Source organism: Gadus morhua, chromosome 2, assembly GCF_902167405.1.
Source record: "Gadus morhua chromosome 2, gadMor3.0, whole genome shotgun sequence".
Taxonomy (NCBI): Eukaryota; Metazoa; Chordata; class Actinopteri; order Gadiformes; family Gadidae; genus Gadus; species Gadus morhua.
This window is the reverse complement of record NC_044049.1, coordinates 25,688,128-25,708,622: the sequence shown is the minus strand read 5'-3', so window position 1 is coordinate 25,708,622 and position 20,495 is coordinate 25,688,128. Positions and strand designations below refer to the sequence as shown.

Here is a 20,495-nt window from a genome sequence, read left to right as displayed (position 1 = left end):
TCTTTAATATAGGTATTAGTGGGCAACTAACACAGTATTCAAAGACGTTCCCGAAATTCAGCCGTGGTGCAGAGTTACAGCCACTCCGTGCCAGTCGCACATTGAGCTTCCCCCAAATGCGCTGTTTCGGTGGGCGTGTCAAGGAGGAGGGTGGGGGTGTGGCCCTGAGCAGCTTGCAGCCACGGTACCGTGCGCTCTGTTTACAGTGGATGTATCGCAATGGCGAGGTGCACGCAGCCTTTAGCCGTGTTCTGTAAATATTCTAGAACACACGGGAGTCCTGGAGCTCTATATCTAAATATTATCATATAGCCTACACAGATATCTATATCATATAATATATATTATCACGGCCAAAAGCTGTGTGAGCCGATATTATGAATCTCAAACGACCGCGTTGGGTTCTCCGACGTTCCTGGTTCTTCAACGTCCACATCAATGTGAATACACACACTGTAACGCAAGTGTTTCTTGTCGGTTCTTTGACGTGTCTTGTATTTCCACAACGAGACTGTCGTGGGGGTTATCTGAGCCATGGTTGAGAAGGAATTGGGGGAAAGGAACTTTGGTTTGACTCGCTGAAGTAGGCTACATGAACTGCGACATGCCGCGAGGCACCATCGCCCGGCAGCGGGCAGCCGGCAGCAGGCAGCGCGCGGTTCAGTCGACTTCAGGTTGATGTGAAAGTGGAAGAACCAGAGACGTCGCAGAACCCGTCAAAGTCGTTTGTGATTCATAATATCGTCTGGAGGCGCACACAATATGTTATATGATATAGATATCTATGTATTATATGATATTATTTAGATATAGAGCTCCAGGACTGTAACGCAAGTGTTGTACACTTCCTTGTTATTTGGATAACCGTTCTGCTGTTGGTGTGATGGCGCATAACGCGTCGGACTCTCGTCTCTGGTATTTCTACAACGAGACTCGTATTGGGGGTTATCTCATTCAAAGTTGAGAATGAATTGGGGGGAAGGAACTTTGGCTTTGACTCCCTCAAGAACATGAACCACGACATGGAGGAGAAAGGGATTGTTGGCGGCGAATGTCCCCCGCTTGAGCCCCGCTGAGGGACCACCGCCGGAGGCGGAGGTGCCTAAGCGCTGCCCGGCAAAGATCCCTTTCTCCTCCTTGTCGTGGTTCATATTCTTGACTTGAGGGAGTCGAAGCCAAAGTTCTTTCCCCCCAATTCATTCTCAACCTTGGCTGAGATAACCCCCAATACGAGTCTCGTTGTAGAAATACCAGAGACGAGAGTCCGACGCGTTATGCGCCAAATAACAAGGAAGTGTACAACACTTGCGTTACAGTCCTGGAGCTCTATATCTAAATAATATCATATAATACATAGATATCTATATCATATAATATATTGTGTGCGCCTCCAGACGATATTATGAATCACAAACGACTTTGTCGGGTTCTGCGACGTCTCTGGTTCTTCCACTTTCACATCAACCTGAAGTCGACTGAACCGCGCGCTGCCTGCTGCCAGCTGCCCGCTGCCGGGCGATGGTGCCTCGCGGCAACCGGCGGCATGTCGCAGTTCATGTACTTCAGCGAGTCAAACCAAAGTTCCTTTCCCCCAATTCCTTCTCAAACATGGCTCAGATAACCCCCACGACAGTCTCGTTGTGGAAATACAAGACACGTCAAAGAACCGACAAGAAACACTTGCGTTACAGTGTGTGTATTCACACACACATATGGCGCTCGCACGGTCGAGTCTCATTGGCGGGCCAACGTCTCTGGGCGGGCCAGGCAGAGTAAGGGGAGGAGCCGAGATTCCTCATGACGTCATGAGCACAGACATTCCAAATCAGCGCGCTTGAGCCTCCGTTTTTTCAAAGGCGAGCAGAACAGCTAGTGCTCGTTTTACACCAAACGCAAGTTTTAGCCACTGGGGGACCATAGGCAGGCTAGGGGAACTCATATTTATGTTAGAAAACCTCACAAAGTGAGATTTTCATGTCATGGGACCTTTAAGTACAGATTCATTGTCACTGGTTCAGGGATGTCGAATTCCAGCGGTAAAGGCGCATGTCGAAGGTGTTTGACATTCCTGATCACCAATGTCCCATTTTCAGTGTTCACTAGTTCAAAAGATTTGTCAGACGTGTTTGTATCGAGTGTCCTTGTACTTTGAGTCAAGTTTGTTGTTTCCGAATTTTCCGATGTACACAATGTCTCCTATATTGAAATTGTGTTCTATTGCTCCATTTTTCTTGTCTGCATATTCTTTCATCTGGTTTTTGTATTCATCATGGTGCTTTCTGATACATAATTCCTCATTTCCTTCCTTCTCGAAGTTTTGCAACTTTGTGTGAATGTCTCTTCCAAAGATAAGGTAGGCAGGCGTTTCACCCGACGCTCTGTGAGGAATTGTTCTATATGCCATGAGAATCTTTGGCAATTCCTCTTTCCAGTTCATCCCTTCACATTTGGTTGCACAGAAAGCCTTCTTCAGGGATCTGTGGAAACGCTCAATCTTCCCATTACTTTTCGGGTAACAAGGTGATGCTCTGATATGTTTGATTCCACAGGTTATAAGGAAATCTTCGAAATGATTGGCCAAAAAAATTGTCTGCCATTATCAGTGACAACCTCTAGGGGGCATCCAAACCTTGCAAAGATTTTCAACAGCTCCCTGACCACTACTTTTGAGGATATTTCTGTTATCACTACTGCTTCTGGATAAGAAAAATAATAGTCAATAACTGTCAGTATGTGTTGATTTCCTATTGGTCCAACTCGATCTATTCCTAGCTTTGTCCATGGTCTTGGAGGTTACTCCAGTGGTTGTAGTGGTTGATCTTCGTGTATAGGTTGATTCAGTACACATGCATTGCCATTTCTGACCATTCTTTCAATGGCAATGTCCACATTTTGCCAATAAAACTTGTTTCGCAAGAATTGTTTTGTTCTCACTACTCCTTGATGAGTTTAATGTGCTATGTTCATTGCTTGTTTAATTTACGTGTCGACATATCCATGTTCTTCTGTTACCGCAAGAGGCAATCTAGAGAGTGAGTCTGCAACATTACACTTTCCTGCAATGTCTTCAATGGTGTATTCGAAAGGGTGCAGTCTCATTCCCATTCTCTTTATTCGTGGCGGTAACATCGTTGCTTTTTCTGGATTGAGCACATAGATCAAAGGTTTATGATCTGTCTGCTCTATAAATTTGCTTCCCCATAGGTATGTTCTGAAGTGTTCCACGGCTCAAACGCATCCCAAAGCTTCACGTTCAATTTGAGAATAGCGCCTCTCAGTGGCAGTCGGTGAGCGACTTGCATAAGCAATCGGTTTGTTTTGCCCATTGGAGTGTTTCTGTAACAGTACAGCACCTTATTCTATTGGACTCGCATCAGATATCACTGTAGTTTGAGCATCAAGCTTAAAGTAAGGAAGGCATGGTTGGCTTACCATTGCTCTCTTCATGTTAATGAATGACCTTTCAGTCTCGCTTGTCCACTGCCATTCTTGACCTTTTCTTGTCAATCTTCGAAGCGGCTCTGATAGGTTTGCATAGTTTGGAAGGAACTTCATCAGAAATCGACAGGTGCCTAAGAAAGAACGAAGATGTAGCACGTTCTCTGGTCTTGGTGCTTTGCTAATGGCTTCCACTTTCTTTGGGTCAGGTTTGATTCCTTCTCCTGAAATGACATGTCCAAGTATTTCAATTTCTTTCAATCCCAGTACACATTTATCTTTGTTCAGTGTTCAGTTCAGAAGACTTTTCTCAGCCTTTCTTCCAGCTGGTCCTCATCATCTGCATGTAGAACCATGTCGTCTATGTAGCATACAATTCCTGGCATTCCACATATCAACAGATCCATAGCCTTCTGGTAGACCTCAGGTGCCGGTGACAATCCAAAAGGGACTTTCTTGTATCTGTAGCAGCCTATGTGTGGTATGAATGTTTTCTTGATTCAGGATCCAATTCAATTTGCCAAAAGCCTTTTCTAGCATCAGGTTTTCCATAAACTTTGGATCCTTGAACTGCTTGCAAAATACTATCCACTGTAGTTACCGGATGGAGTGAGGCTATGCGTGAGGTCCACGCATAGCCTCATCTCCGCTGTATCTTTCTTTGGGATGAGCAGTAGGTTTGACACCCATTCTTATCCTTCATTGACTTCTTCATTGATATCCAGCTCCAGCAGTTCATCCAACTCCTGTTTGACAGCTTCTTTAATGTGGCATGGAATTTGTCTCAGTTTCTGTGCTACTGGTGGTACTGATGGATCAACTGTCACTTTGTGCGTGTAGCCATTCACCTTTCCAAGTCCTTTGAAAAGATCTCCATACTCCGCAAACAGTTTCTGAAATCTATCTGCTGAGTGCTTGATTGTTTCCACAGTCGCTCTTTTGTCCAGGTTATTTAGTGAGAAGCTAGACACTCTTCCTAACAGTGCTTCTACATCTCCTCTGATCACATAGACATCATCTTTTACTTTACTGTTTTTCCAGTAAAGTTCTGCTTCAAAAAATCCTAAGCATGGTACAGGGTTTTTTTTGTCCATATGCATAGAATTTCTTGTTTGTTGGTCTCAGCTTTGTCTTGCTATTGAAAAGTCTAGTGGAAAGTCCATCTCCAATGAAGTTTTTGCCACTTCCTGTTCCTGTATCAATGATCATTTTCACTCTTTGCGGATTAATCTGAATCCTTTTTTGCCTTCACGTTCAATTGAGTAAACAAATTCGTCTGAATCATCAGAATTTCGCTCATCGACTTTCCTAATGAGCTTTTCTGACTAAATTCCCCTTCAGGAAGTGTGTTCTGTTCAGGCGGGAACGTTGTAACATGTTTCCATTCCTCACTGAAGCCTCAAGATGTTGACAGACTTGTTATATTGACTGTGGTTTACATTTTGATGAGCATACCTAGCTCTCTCATCTGACAGAAATCCACAATACTTTGAACATAATACTTATATTCAGTGAATCCATGAATCTGTTGCATTTAAGCTAAAAACAGGAGTGTTCTCTTTCTGTTGTCCTAAATTGACGGGCCGGTCCTATTTGAGGCGTGTTTAAGAGCGAATGAGAACGAACGCACTGTGATTGCTCTGAATGACAAGCTCAGGAACCAGGAACCACCTGAAGAACATTCACCCACCCATTATATAAAAACAAAATTACATTAGGGTAGTTTTTTCTTTCTTCAGATCAAAAGATAATCTGATGCCTCTGAAAAACAGGAAGATAGCCTAATTATTGGACTTTGTTGGGTACTGTTTAGTCTCTTTTGTCGAATGACGGATTTGTTTCGTGATCAGATCATCCCGGTGGAGAACAGAATCTTCTCTTAATTCCAGCATATTTCACCAAGCGATGAAACCAGTGGAAATGTTTTGATGTGAGGCTCTTTCCTAACTTTTAGCATTCATTTTTTAGCCCCCTACCTCCTTTTGGAGGTAGGGGCTTTGCCTTTTGCCAGCCCACCATGGGGAATAAGTATTGGTTCTTCATTACTTGCCTGGTTAAATAAAGGTTAATAAAATACTAAAATACCTGGTTTCTGTTACTTCTGTGTTAAGATTTCGCCATGGGAAATGGTTAGTTCTTTGGGAATTACATGGAAATATTTTTTAACTCTGACTCTGGGTGACCATTGATCATTTCAAGAAGAGAAACCCAAGTACTGAAACCATACCAATAAAGAAAAAATCCAAATGCCATCAGCTCCAACACAGGCCACAGGATCCTCTTAACAAGAACTGTTTGCTTTTCCATAGAACAACCACAGAATGAACTCTGATGAGGGCTAGACTCAGTCCGCGAGTAGGACTACAGGCCAAATTTGACAGCACTGTCTTCACAGATCGTGCAATCTCTTAACAACTTTACAGTTAATCTCTGCACCTTATCTTCACTCGTTATAACTGGGTCCTGAAAAGCTAGCCTATAATGACACAGGAAAGTAACATTGTTAGTCATTAAAATTGTATGGAACAGGTAATATTTTTTTCAATATTTTGAAGACTTTGTGCGTGTACGTGTGCGTGTGTATGCGCATGTGTGTGTGTGTGTGTGTGTGTGTGTGTGTGTGTGTGTGTGTGTGTGTGTGTGTGTATGTGTGTAAATGCGATCATCGAAAACCATTAAATTGCAACGATATCGTTAGAAACCCTCTACAACTAGTACATAACATGAATTAATTTTTGACCGCTAGAGGGCAGCCGTTGCCGATTCTCCATAAGAATCTATAATACGACTTGGACAGGGTAGGCCCGCGCAGAGCAAGAGATTAAATGTGTTGTTGCAGCAGATTGGTTTTGATCTTCTTTCCTTTTTTTCCCTTTTTCAGGGGCAAATGATCGGGACACCTTATCGTCCTGTTGTTTGCGCTCCTGTTGCCAGGAATTAGTGGGCATTTCTTGCAAAAATTCTTGATTTTGATTGAAACTGTTCCTTAATCCGCCCGAAGCATAACGGATGACTTAAAAGAAAGTATGGACAAATAGGGGGCAGAGCCTTATGTGCTGAAAACTGCAGCTGTAGCTTTTTTTTACATGCCTTAGGCATAGCTACAAATAAATCAAAATGAATGATTGGGTGAGAGCCTTCTGCAGCAGTCTGCCTTCGCCCCCTTGGCTAGAATCTAACATCTTCAGGGGGGCTGAGACGGTGAGACGTTAAACTCTAGCCAAGGTTGCGCAGCCAGATTGCCAGACATGCTTAGACGGAGAACCTTATCAAGTTGTGCGAGACATTCATACTTCGCCTCGTTAAGGTTGCGTGTGTGTGTGTGTGTGTGTGTGTGTGTGTGTGTGTGTGTGTGTGTGTGTGTGTGTGTGTGTGTGTGTGTGTGTGTGTGTGTTTGTGTGTGCGTGCGCCCGCGTGCGTGCGTGTTTGTGTCTACTCAAAGCCTATTTAACCGCCTCCTTTCTGAAAAGAACACGACGTCCTTTTCAACCCTTGTTGTTCTTCGTGGAGATCAGCTGATCAAAACGAAAGTGAAAGCGTTCCCAAATAGCGGTATGCGACGATGAGCCGCTCACACACGACACAAGTCCCATGGCTCAGCGAAACATAACCAGATATTTGACTATATACATCCGATGGATTATGCTGAAGTAGAATCTGCCTAGAGACCTTGGCAAACACACGTAAAGGCTGACGCTAAATTGATTTAGTAAAGCACTATAAAAAAAATGGGGGGCGTTTGAGTTTTATTAGTGTGTGCGTGCGTGTGTGTGTGTGGTGTTCGTGTGATCGTGTATGTGCGTGTGTGTTCGTGTGATCGTGTGTGTGTGTGTGTGTGTGTGTGTGTGTGTGTGTGTGTGTGTGTGTGTGTGTGTGTGTGTGTGTGTGTGTGTGTGTGTGTGTATGGGGGGGGGGGGGGTTATGGAAGCATGCGTGCATGCATTTGTGCTTGCATGCGAGCATTAGAGTCCAATTTCCTTAAAAAATATGATCAACATAAAACCACTTACTTCCTTTAAATATATAACCCAATAACTTAAAAAAAAAAAAAAAAAGAGGCCTGACCTTTAGCATAAACACAATTTACAGGAAAGGGACACCATTGCTTTGTCAGGTTTAAACTGAGGTATAGATACAGTTAAATAATTGTAGCAAGTATGTTACAATTATTAAGTATGCAACATAAACATACATTTATTTTCACGCCACATTTGAATCTACTCTGACCTGCGTAGTTTAGGCAATCCTTAATGTGGGATCACAACACACGCACACAGACTCACACAGACACACACAATGCTTTACATGAGTACTGTCTCAACCCTACATCTCATCTGCTACCCCTAACCGATCCCCTACCAAATGGGACAACCCTACCCTGTGACGTCATCATGGCCTCCCCGTGCCCCCTAGCAGATAACCAGACCCCTGGTAATGTTACAAGAGACAGACTGGCTGCCATTGTCTCGGGCAACGAGCAAGACCCATTGTAAAGATGTTTAACCTGAAATGGTATTCATATTTTGTAATTGGCATGTTTAAATAAAGGATTTTTTTAATACTATTTGTCCCTCGTAATAAACCTTTACTTTGAATGTCACTTAGCTACATGTTAAAGGTGGTATTAAGGTGCGGCCACACCAGACGCGTATCTCGCGTACTTCGCGTATGAAATCGCCATTTTCTCCATAGGGAACCATTGGTTTACGCGCGTATTACGCGTATTTCGCGTATTAAGCAACATTTTACGCGCGTATAGCGCGTATGTGGCGCGTATATTTACGCGCAATACGCGCTATACGCGCGTATATCGCGTACATTTCAAAAGAGTTCAAAAAATTGAACTTTTTACGCGAAGTACGCGAGATACGCGTCTGACGAGACACGCATTGCCCAATCAGCGTTGAGCTTGACCCGACGTCACTGGCAGAGAGTAGTGAGCTTGGACAGAAGCATACGGCCGACATCTTTCTTTTTTCTGTGTGGAAATAGTAACATAGTTACGCCATTAAATGCTTTTATGGAAACATTTCTAGCGAGAAATGTGCATTTTACTTTCATAATGTTCACTCGGTGAATGTGAAGGATGTTTGGTTTGATAGTTATGACGAAGAGGGAACGCTCCGTTCACTTGCATGGACAGAGTCTCTGGTTACTAAGCAACCTCAACGTCTTGGCGGACTATTTCTCTGCTGGGAAACACACCAGACACACCATGTGAAGTTATTTAACCCGATTATTGTTATTTATATCCGAGATTATTTAATCTAACCCGATCTAAACTCTATCACCCAAACACGGCGGCGTTGGGGTTTCCTACCTCGGACTCCAGCGCATCCACGGCCGACAACTTTCTTTATTCTGGGTGGAAATAGTAACATAGTTACGCCATTAAATGCGTTTATGGAAACATTTTTAGCGAGAAATGTGCATTTTACTTTCGTAATGTTCGCTCGGTGAATGTGAAGGATGTTTGGTTTGATAGTTATGACGAAGAGGGAACGCTCCGTTCACTTGCATGGACATGGACTCATCTAGGCGAGTGACGTAGGCGCGTATAGCGCGTATAGCGCGTATTGCGCGTATGCGACCATTTTTGACACAAAATGGTCAAGCAACATTTTACGCGCGTATCTCGCGTAAAAAGTACGCGAGATACGCGTCTGGTGTGGCCGCACCATTAGGGTGCACTCACACTAGGCCACCTGGCCGTGGCCGTTGGCCGTTTTCACACCTAACCATGCTCAAATGGCCCCATTGTTCTCTGTCCTGCACACACACTAGGCCATCTGGCCGTGGCCGTTGGCCGTCGCAGCTGTGGCCTGGCCACGGTAGGCTCTTGTACATACGTCATCACGTCGTAACACGTCATCACCAAGCGTCCGCTGCATGGACCATAATAAAGTCTGCCGCCAGTCAGAGTTTTAACAACAATGGACAACAACACAGAGAACACACCAACAGTTGTACCGCTTGACGCGATGTTTACCGTTTAATGGGAAAGAAGGCTCGTCGCCTTTATTATGTCCGTGGTCGTCGCATGGACTATACGTCATCCAGCTCAGGTTGCGTAGCCGTGCGTGTGCGTGTGTCGGCTCATTAGCATCTGTACCGTGGCGGCCCGTGCCGTAGCAGCACACCTCTCCCAAGTGGCCTGGCCTGGCCAGACTGGCCAGACTGGCCACACTCACACTGGCAGATATGAGCACGTAAGGTGCTAAAACGGCCACGGCCACGGCCAGATGGCCTAGTGTGAGTGCACCCTTAGATAATAATCGGGTAAGAACAAGAACACTTTAGAAGAAACACTTTATTTAAATAAGAAACACTGAACCAGACATCTAAAAATACACACACACGCATCTAAAAATACGCACACCTAAAAATACACACACACACACACACACTCTCTCTCAGCTTTTGAGAGAATGGTGGAGAATCACATCTTCTCCACCATTCCGCCAACTTTGCCTCGCTCTCCTCATGCCTCGCCTGCTCCCTGGCACTCTCCTCTTGGAAGGGGTGTCTGGGGTGGTGGAAGAGGTGCCTGGGGTGGAGGAGCATGAGGGAGAGGTGGGAGGGCTGGTGGCAGTGGACTCAACGATGTCCTGAAAGAAAACGAATAAGAAGGAATTAGGAATTATATGCCAGAACTGGTTGATATGGCCATATGTTATGTACAATATATAATAGCTATGTACACAATATAGTACTGCCAAAAAATACATTGATTAACCATGTAATATTACTAATATAATATAATATATTAGTATATATAATAATACTTATAGAATATGACTAATATAATATAATATATTAGTATAAAGCTCATTTTTAACTTGGAGTCACTAGAACATGGAAGATCTGGATATCATACGACATGTGCCCCGCAGCTCCCCGACCGCGGGCCGCCCGACCCCGGTCGAGGACCGGGGTCGGGCGGCCCGCGAGAGTCTTTCGCGATCTTCCGAGAGTCCGCGGCCGGGCTTCGAAGCCCGCGGACGGGCTGCAGAGTATAATTAATAAAATAATTACTAGTTAATTACAGAGAAAACACTTACATTTGTGTTTTTCCAATCCTGTCGCATCTTTTCGCCCTCCATCTTGTCTAGGATATTTCTTGATTTTCCGTTTTCTCGCAAGGCATTGTGGGAGCAAGTCAGAACTGAAGCGCTTTGAGGGTGCCCATCGAAAATCTCAATTTTGAGGGGATGTTAGCCCTCCCCCTTACCCCTTAAGCTACCTTTAAACTGGTATTGGGACATGGCTCCACGGCGCGTGAACGCGCAACAGCGAGGGCTAGGGCTGAGATTTTCCTTGGAGCAAAGGAATGAGATTCAACCTTACTACGAGGCTGTGGTCAAATGGGGGGAGGTCATGTGACTTCCTTCAAAATATGGTTTTGTCACAGCGAAACAAGAGTATGCAGTGTGTAGGTGTGTGTGTTTGTTTATTTCTGTGTGTGTGTGTGTGTGTGTGTGTGTGTGTGTGTGTGTGTGTGTGTGTGTGTGTGTGTGTGTGTGTGTGTGTGTGTGTGTGTGTGTGGGAAGGGGGGGAATGAGAAATAGGAAATAGTAGAGTCTGGGTCTGTGACTGTGTGTGCGTGTGTGTGTGACAGTGTGGGTGTATGTACTGGATCTATATCAGTCATATTTCTGAGTATGTGAATCTATTTTTAGTGGGAAACTGCAACAGCTTGTAGTAGTCAAATTAAAAAAAATGCATAAGCAAAGTTAAAGCAAGTGCTTGACCCTCAGAAGAGATATGTTTATGTTTCCATTAGTCTGTTTGGGATAAAGTAAACGTCCATCGTTTCATGGAATTAAGATGCCAGATGCGAATGTTTCACTTTCGCTCATCAGTGAATGTGAACCTCTGACTGGTGCTCTCTCTTGGAAATCTTCTTGTGGTGATTTGCAAAAATCTGTGAAAATTGGGAAATTCTCAGATAGTACCCACTACCTTATTCTTCGGTAACTGTGATGGAATCAGTTCGCTCGATATCGGACCAATTACAAAAGTTGTTGTCTGTGCTCTTGGACTCACCATGACTTCAACATTAGGGCCAGTTCTGATTATTCCCCAGGGTTTCTTTTAAGGAAAAGGTTTCATTTTCAGAATTAGAACTCGTCCCAACAAGTGACATGGTGTGACAATGTTTTCTCTTTCATTACTTTTCAGCAGAATGAATCCTTGAATTCAGATTATATGATTTATGTCATAGGTCATTATCTATCCTATTATATAATTATATTACAACTTATAACATCATTCTGTCAGAAACCCATAGTTACAATCGTAATAATGACTTTAAAGGATTAAGAATACATCTCACAACTTTTCTAATCAAAGGGTTTTTAAATGGCATTCCAACATTGTTGTTAACAATACATATTGATTATGTATGATTCAATTATTATTATTAATGTTTATTTGATGTGGTCATAGCAATTACTTCGGACAGACCAGATGCATTGTTTGAGTGTTTTAGCATTAATTCACACCCCTTGTCCACAGGCTGCTTTTGAAAAGATAGAACAACTATAGTAGAAAGTAAGGAAAGAGAAAAACCAAAAAAGAAAAATGCAAGCATTTTTGCATGTTAATTACATATATAGGCTACTCTACAGAGCAAAGGCAACATGATCAAGCAATCACCCAGTTAAGAAATATCCATTGGAGCATTGTGTTTAGATTTGAGGCATACTTTGAGTCCTTTGTTCAAAGCATCACTGTTGGTCTCTAATTTTAGATTAGTGTGTAGAGAGTTCTAAAGTTTGGACCCCTTTACAGCGATAGCAGACTGACAGAATGAAGTCTTGTGTTTTGGGATGAGACCATCACCACTAGTGGAGGATCGTGTGATCGCTCTGTGAGAACTCGGACACCTCATGGACAGTTCAGCAAACAGTAATGACACATGATTATTTAGACATTTAAAAAACAATCAGAGTACTGAAATTCATTACATTTTCTAAAGTGAGAAAGTTGAGTTTCCTTAAAATCCGACAGTGATGCCAATTCATTGGTTTCCAGTCCATGAGTTTTATTGCCTGCTTGTATCTTGAGACTATAGGTTTCATTGTGGAGCTTTTGGCCATGACGTGATGCAATATGATAAATGAGAGAAAATCATTGCATGCATGTATAGTTTTGCAGCTTGATGTGACAGGTTCCTTCTGATAAAACGTAAGCAGTTAAGATTTGGTCTGACCTTCTTACAGATGTACTTAACCTGACTGTCAAACTTTAAGTTCTTGTCCAGGATGATACCACGGTACTTAACTTTGTTCACCACATCAGGGATTTCCTTCTTAATCCTAACCTCAAATACATCATGAGCATGATTAAGAGTTAGTTGAGATAATTCAAAATAGAATGTGATGACTTAGTTAGTAGGATACGTAGTAAGCACACAAGAAGTTCTTAGTCGAGAGATCGTGTTAGACATTTACAAGGAAATCCGCTGGTCTTTGTCTTTCATATGAAACCATTAGTCATTTTACCTTATCATAGTGGAGTTCGATTAGGGAACAAAGCAAGACTGGTGATGCCGAATGACCTTGTTTCCCTTTTCGGTTGAAGCATAAAAGTCCCATGGGTATTTATATTGTTCATAATCCAGGAAAGGCAATTCTCTCAATATCACCACTTCCACAATCACCCAACAGTTGTTTTAAAAGCAAGATTATTCATGTGTAAACTCACATATACTCAGAGCATATGTGGATGTCCTGGAGATGGCCGTGTTGCCCTTTCATCGCTGACCGCCATGTCGATTTGAGGAGGAAGCTGGTTTGGCCAGAATTAGGAGTGATCACAGTCAGCATTACCAATATTAAGTGTGTCACACTTTAATATTAGTTATCATCACAATATTCCAGTTCACTAGAACAGGGGACTCATGCACACAGAAACCAGCACGGTTACAACACACACACACACACACACACACACACACACACACACACACACACACACACACACACACACACACACACACACACACACACACACACACACACACACACACACACACACACTGAACTGCACATGTATATGTATATCTATGCACACACACCCACAAACAGTAGACTATATATATATATATACACACAAACACGCACACACTCACACAAATATGGATGTAACCTCTCCAGCTATATATACACAAATAATATAGACTAACATATATCAACAATACCAAACAAGTAAGAAAAGGTTGTTAAGCCTGTAGTAAAATTGGTTGGCAAGACCAGTTAAGGAAGCCCATATATCTACAAAACCTTAGGCCTTGATTCAATAATAGTATTAATAATTAATATGTGTGTACATAGGCCTATGTATAATAAATAAACAATGTGCACCGGCTAGGCGCCTGGCGGACTTGAGTGTGGAGAGGGCCACCGTTTGGAATGTTGGTGGGCTGTCCGGACAAGCGCCGACATTGTTGTGACAAAGCTGAGTTTTGACAAAGAGCCGTGCTCGGACATTGTTGTGACAGAGCTGCGATCACCTCCCCAGCCCCGGCTGCGGCCGGAGATCCACTCCGCATCTTCACAGGCTTTGTCCCAAGGCTGCGGCTAATTAGAAACAGGTCAGACTGAATCTGGAGTTGCGAACACACACACACACACACACACACACACACACACACACACACACACACACACACACACACACACACACACACACACACACACACACACACACACACACACACACACACACACACACGCGCCACCAACCGTCCCTGGCCTCTTAAGGTAAACACTTTCTCCCTTTTCCACAGAAATGAAACTGAGTAAAGCGTTGAAATGTATAGTGAATGTTAATCACTTCTGAAGACTTGGCCAACATCCTCAATCTCGTTGCAAAAGTAAACTGTGTGCAGCCCGTTAATTACTGCGACTCAAGGCATAAGTTGTACTTCTAGAGAAACATCCATGGATCAGGTCGCATGTATGCACCCACACACACACATACACACACACACACAAATATACAAGTGCATGCAAATGCCTGACACATGCATTTGCACACACGCACACACACACACACACACACACACACACACACACACACACACACACACACACACACACACACACACACACACACACACACACACACACACACACACACACACACACACACACACTTATGGCACCCTCCCCTCTCTCTTCCAGAGAAATGAAACACAGGACAGAGTATGCAGATTCCTGAGGTCACGCACTGCCCGTTTTTTTAGAAGCGCTCCCCCCTTAGCTTTCATTTATCCCGTTTGGCTTTGCATCATTATCAGCATCTTCTTCTTCATCATCATCTCGCTCGGTCCACCTTCTGGTGGCTAAAGATGAATGGATAGCTAGATGGACGGATGAATTGCATGAATGGATGGATGTATTGAATCAAATGTTTCAAATGTATGAAAGAGTATCTATGTGGATCTAACAGACATGGTATAAAGAAGATATGCAGAATAAACATACACCAGACAATTGATGCACGCGCACCCCACTACCCAAACAGTGGTAAAACAGCGAGTTATGGAGCAGATGTTAGATTAGATTAGACTAGATTAGGGTTCAGATAGATGTGTCCTGGTCGTGTCAGTGGGTCAACCCAATGCAGGTGTTCTTCTTCGGTGTTTTCTGCAGGAAACCTTATCAGTCAATAGAGAGGATTTGCATAAAGGGAAACCGCTTCATGCACCATTTAGTTATTGGACGATAGTACGCCTAGGTCAGAGTAACTCATCTAACGAATGTCTACTCATTTTTTTGGTAATGCGATTCTATTCCACTGTTTGTCCATTGACAATAGATGATACAGGGAAATGCAAACGTCTGAGCAGATTAGACAGACTTTCATTCAGTCCAATTCCCAATGATATGTTGCAATATAGCAGGATGCGTCCATGAATTGTCCTTGGCTATTCAGTGGTACCGTTTTATTTTCCAATGAGGAGTTGATGCTGTGGGTGGGAAACACAGAATTTCCTCACTATGTGTTTTTTTGGGCCACAAATTCAAACTTGAGTAACAAATCTTAAACGAAACGTATAGCTTTAACAATTTCGTGAACAGCACCACGGATTTACGTGAAGAGCTCCCGCTGACTATAAACGCTCCTTTTTCGTAATGCTTCAGTTTCAGTTTCTAAGAAATGGGCGTGGTTAACAGATGACGTATATAAAAGCCTCGGTGCGCACTAGGCTGTCCACAAAGACACAGAGAGCAGACCCAGAGTCACCACTACAAGGCACACATCCTGCCTTAAACTAGACCTGTAGTATCCCCCCCCCCCCCCCCCCCCCCCCCCTCCGCCCCGCTATAACGAAAGATTACCTTGAGCTGAGTGTGGACATGTGTTGACGACCACTGCGAACACAACAGCTACCGACAGGAGATCGCTGAGTACAGTGTATTCTCCGTTCTCAAGTGGGATCCGAGTGATTTTTAACGGTAAGCCTGATCATATGGTGTGATGTGAGGTAAAAGAGAGTGCTTGTAAGGAGCGTAAGACCGATTCAATCCTGCAGCTTTGCATTGTTGCATGAAATTTGTCTTTTGCGGTATTTGTTTTGTTGGTGGATTTTTTTAATATCCAATAAATATTGACGCTGCAGTAGGCCTACAGATCATAGCGCTCCGAGTAGTTTGTGGACCGGGCGGTACTTAAGGTTAGGAACTTATCCTTGCTCTTCGGTTCGTGTTGCAAGTTGTAGGCTTTGTAGAGGGTCGGTTATGTGCGGTGTCTCGTCCATCTGTTCTCCTGAACAAACATCTTACCTGAATGATGCTTTGCACTGCAGATGAGCTGTAGCCTAATCCCTCGACCCGTGCAAATTGGATTATGCTGTACGTGGAAATTCTAGATTTACGGACATGGCCACAAAGCTGTGAAATTCCCAACTCTCATGTTTCAACCTAGTAGGCCTATTTTGCTGAAGTGACAATACAATGAGTTGGTTATTCCTTCCATTCATTTAGGAACTTCTCAAATAACGACCAGAATCATTGTAATAACAGTAGTCTCACGAATTAAACCTTAGATTAATATCTAATGTCTTTCGATTAATGTCCAAAATCTGATTGCTGAATATCTCAAATCTGGGTGAAAGGAGCTTTTAACTATTGCGGGGCGTCATACTTTATTTCGACCAATCAAGTTGCTGGAGGCAGGATTCTGGATGCTCGTAATTGGCTAATAAAATAGAAAAAGTAGAAAAAGTGTGCGTCAAAGTTTCAAACCAACACCTTGTAGATCGGCCGCTGTAGAAATACACCTTTTCAAATCCCTATTCTGAAAGATTCATCCACAAGCGCTGAGATCTGACCCTTTCCTCCATGTTGTTCCCCCTCAGGATGTCATTGTGGTGGTCAGCGATGGGAGAGGGTTCTGAACGCCTCTCCACCGTAGGATGGTAGCTTACAGCACAGTGGAAGGCCATGGCAGCACCTGCACATCCTCCTCCTCCACATCCTCCTCTTCCTCCTCCTCTTCCTCCCGCGCTCTACCCCGTCCCGCGGGCCGTCCCCACCACTGCCCCCAAGCGGAGCCCGTCCGGCCCTGGGGCGATGGGGCTCCCCAGAACCCGGGACCCCAGCCCGGGGCGGCCAAGCCGCTCTCGGCCCTCGCCACCCACTTCCCGCCCTTCTCGTCCCAGAAGGACTTCTGCATCATCACGGACACGGCCTCCCAGCTGGAGCGCAGCGGCTTCTACTGGGGGCCCCTGGGCGTGGAGGAGGCCCACGGCATGCTCCGGGACGCCCCGCTCGGCAGCTACCTGGTGCGGGACAGCCGGCAGAAGGACGTGTTCTTCACGCTGTCGTACCGCGCCGAGGCGGGCGCGGTCAGCGTGCGCATCGTGTACCGCCGGCAGCGCTTCGGCCTGGCGGGCAGCGAGCGCAGCTTCGCGGGGCTCTTCGAGCTGCTGCAGCACTACGTGGCCTCGCCCAAGAGGAGCCTGGGCGCCCCCTACAGGAAGCGCATGGCCACGCTGCAGGAGCTGTGCCGGCGGCGCGTCGCCGAGGCCTGCGGCGGCCGCAGCGGGGTCCTGCAGCTGCCCGTGTCCGGGATCCTCAGAGACTTCCTGCAGGAGTTCCCTTATAGCCTGTGAGGGGCGAGGTGGAGGAGGTGGAGGTGGAAGAGGAGAGGGAGGAGGAGGAGGAGGAGGTGGAAGAGGAGAGGGAGGAGGAGAGGGAGGAGGAGAGGGAGGAGGAGAGGGAGGAGGAGGTGGCAAGGGGGACTGCTCGGGATCCCATCAGGACCCGGACTCAGTGTCTCTGGGGAGCAGGAGACTTTGGACGGGCTGTCAGATGGCTCAGGGGACCGGTGTGAGGATGCGCGGGTTCGCCGTGCCGTGGACTTGCGTGCCTTCCCGGGGGAGACCCTGGAGCTGACGGGACGCACCGGCAGCACGCTGGGAGGACGCTGCGTTCGGAGACCACTACAGCGGCAGGGGAACCAAGAAGAGGACGGTTGAACCCGGCGCCGGGGTCCTGCGATGGCCCCTGGTTCAGTGCCCCCCCCCCCGCCATGGGGTCAGTGTCGGGGCCCTTCGGGGCCATCGGGACCCTGGAGGCGGCCCTGTTGGACTTTGATGGCCCTCAGAGGGGCCACATGGAGTTGGGCCTGCATGAGCCTAAGTGACGGGGAAGTGACGAATGTTTTTTTTGTTTCTATGTTTGCGACTTACTTGAACACTCAACAGAATTGTTTACCTACAGTATTAGCACCTCAAACAGCCCGGGCAGCTTCCACCACCACTTTCAAGCGGTTTCAAAGAAACAGAATTAGTTGGAAACTATTACGAATAAATCAGCTTGTTGATTGTACTATGTTAGTTTGGTGCAACGAAGGAGGGTTTAGCAAGTGGTTATTTTATGCACATAGCACCACGAAGTGTTTTGATTTGTAATTACTCTGAAACTAAACATGATATTTGTGGTTTTTTTCATACCAAATATTAACACTGTTATTTCATGGTTCAGTTAAAGTTGTCAGTAATGCTGTGTGTAGCTTTGTTCCGTCCGTTGTTTTATTTATTCATGTGAATTTCTGACTAACCAAGTTTGGAAGAGAGATCATTATTTAGATATTTTTGTATCAATAATATATTTCAAACAAAATAAAAAAAAGATATTTTCAAAAGGACCATCTTGATTGTGTTTTAACGTTTTTTGTCGCTCAGTTTATGTATAACTTTTTTACACAGCTCTTTTCAATGCCGTTGAATGCTCCGTTCACTTGTATGGGCCCTTCCTAACTTCCGGCGGTGAATTATATTTGATAATTCAACGATTCTAATTATAATTGACCGCTTTACTATATTTACATAGCATTACTATGATTTATTAAACAAAAATAACCACAAACACGCCTTCTGGTAGCGCAAACATTCACACCTATAAATGTTTTGTTGAATTAAGATAAGATAGACTTCATATCCCGAAGGAAATTTATCTTGGATACTTGCATCTATATGCATAAGAATTATAATGCATACAACAATGAGCATTTAATATACAAATCAATACAAAAACTAGAAATCCAAAAAACATACACGTCGTTAAACAAACAGTCCACACCTACAGCCTTTCAGAGAAGCCATGAATCTGGCACCTGGTTGAGCAGCGTTCAGGGCTTCATTGAAAGGGGGACAAAGGACTGCTTGTCACTGTTGAAGCCTACACCACCACGCCAGGGGAACCTGATATGGATGATGACTGGTGAGAGCTGGCATTCGGAGGGGGGGGGGGACATGAGAGTAAGGGTTTGTGTCTCAGTGTGGCTGATGGTTTTGTCAAAAGATGCTGCCTGTCAGGGTGCATGGACAGGTTGCCCAAACCATGTGCTCCTTCCAGGCACATCACACCACTCTGTCTGGGCAGAAATAGAAGTCTCTGCTGGCCCCTGGAGTAGACAGTTAGTACCTGGACATGCCATGTCTGTTTGGGGTCAAACATACACAAACACACACACTCACACACAAACACAAACATGCTGGCACACACAGACACAAACACTTCTTTGGAAAGGAGAACTAGAACCGTTTAGGTGGCTATAGGACAGAAGAAGGAGAGTCGCCTGTTCATTGATGATACAGAGTTTGAATTGTGACTGTTGAATGAGGCATGAGTTACTTTTCTCTGGAATCCCAAAGCAGACTGTTTTTTGTTTGTGATAAGTAGAACAGATGACGCAACCCGGTGTACCAGCTGTTGTAGATGGCGCCCGCCTCCCCCTACCCCCAACGAGTTCGTCAACATTTCCTGTAACCTAAGTGTTGTAACACAAAAGATCAACAAACTTTTTCTTATCATTATTATTTTTAATGTCGGAGATTACAGAATTACAAAAAATCAATACACATCAGATATAGGCCTACTTCAAGTAGTCCAGGATCACCCACAGATTTCACCCATAGATTTTGGGTTTAACCGTGGGGTTTTCTCATAATTCATCTTTACTCGTTATCATTTAATAATCACCTCTTTTGGATTATTCTCCCCATTCACGACGTACAGAGGATAATCAGCACTGGCCCCGTCAGTGTGTGGCGTGGTGACACAAGCTCAACGCCTTCAACTTTTACAGTCAGTCGCACCTCAACCGCGACGCCTATCACCTCACGCTGCTGTAACTGCGGTTTCCATGAAGAGAAAAGTCACTTGAAAGTAGTTCAGGTGTCGCTAGTACCGGGAACCAGCCACGTGCGCGCGCGCACACACGCAACCACAGACACACACAAACACACACACGCGCACGCACGCACACACACACAAAAGAGATCACACGTGCACGCAAGCATTTCCCTGAAGAGAGGAACCGAGATGGAGGCAGCAGACAAAGGGACCGTGTGGTTCTTTTTTAAGCCACAAGAACACGGAATGAAACTACTAACCCAGTCCGCCTGAAGCAAACTGAGGTTTTTACTGCAAACCACGGAGGTACGTGAAATCTCAAGGTTCCTCTGCCACGTTGTATCGAAGCGTTTCGATAGGTGACACGATCAACCCACTTTTTTCTGTGGGGCCTCCTCCTCCCCA

The 20,495-nt window shown here is 44.8% G+C and overlaps 1 protein-coding gene across 1 annotated transcript; it reads left to right on the top strand.

Annotated features, from left to right (window-relative positions):
• The first annotated feature begins 15,744 nt into the window (after positions 1 to 15,744).
• Positions 15,745 to 18,601, top strand: socs1a (suppressor of cytokine signaling 1a). Its single transcript, XM_030347446.1, has 2 exons — positions 15,745 to 15,905; positions 16,808 to 18,601. The coding sequence occupies exon 2, from the start codon at positions 16,865 to 16,867 to the stop codon at positions 17,561 to 17,563; it is 699 nt and encodes a 232-aa protein (XP_030203306.1). The 5' UTR covers positions 15,745 to 15,905; positions 16,808 to 16,864; the 3' UTR covers positions 17,564 to 18,601.
• The last annotated feature ends 1,894 nt before the right edge of the window (positions 18,602 to 20,495 follow it).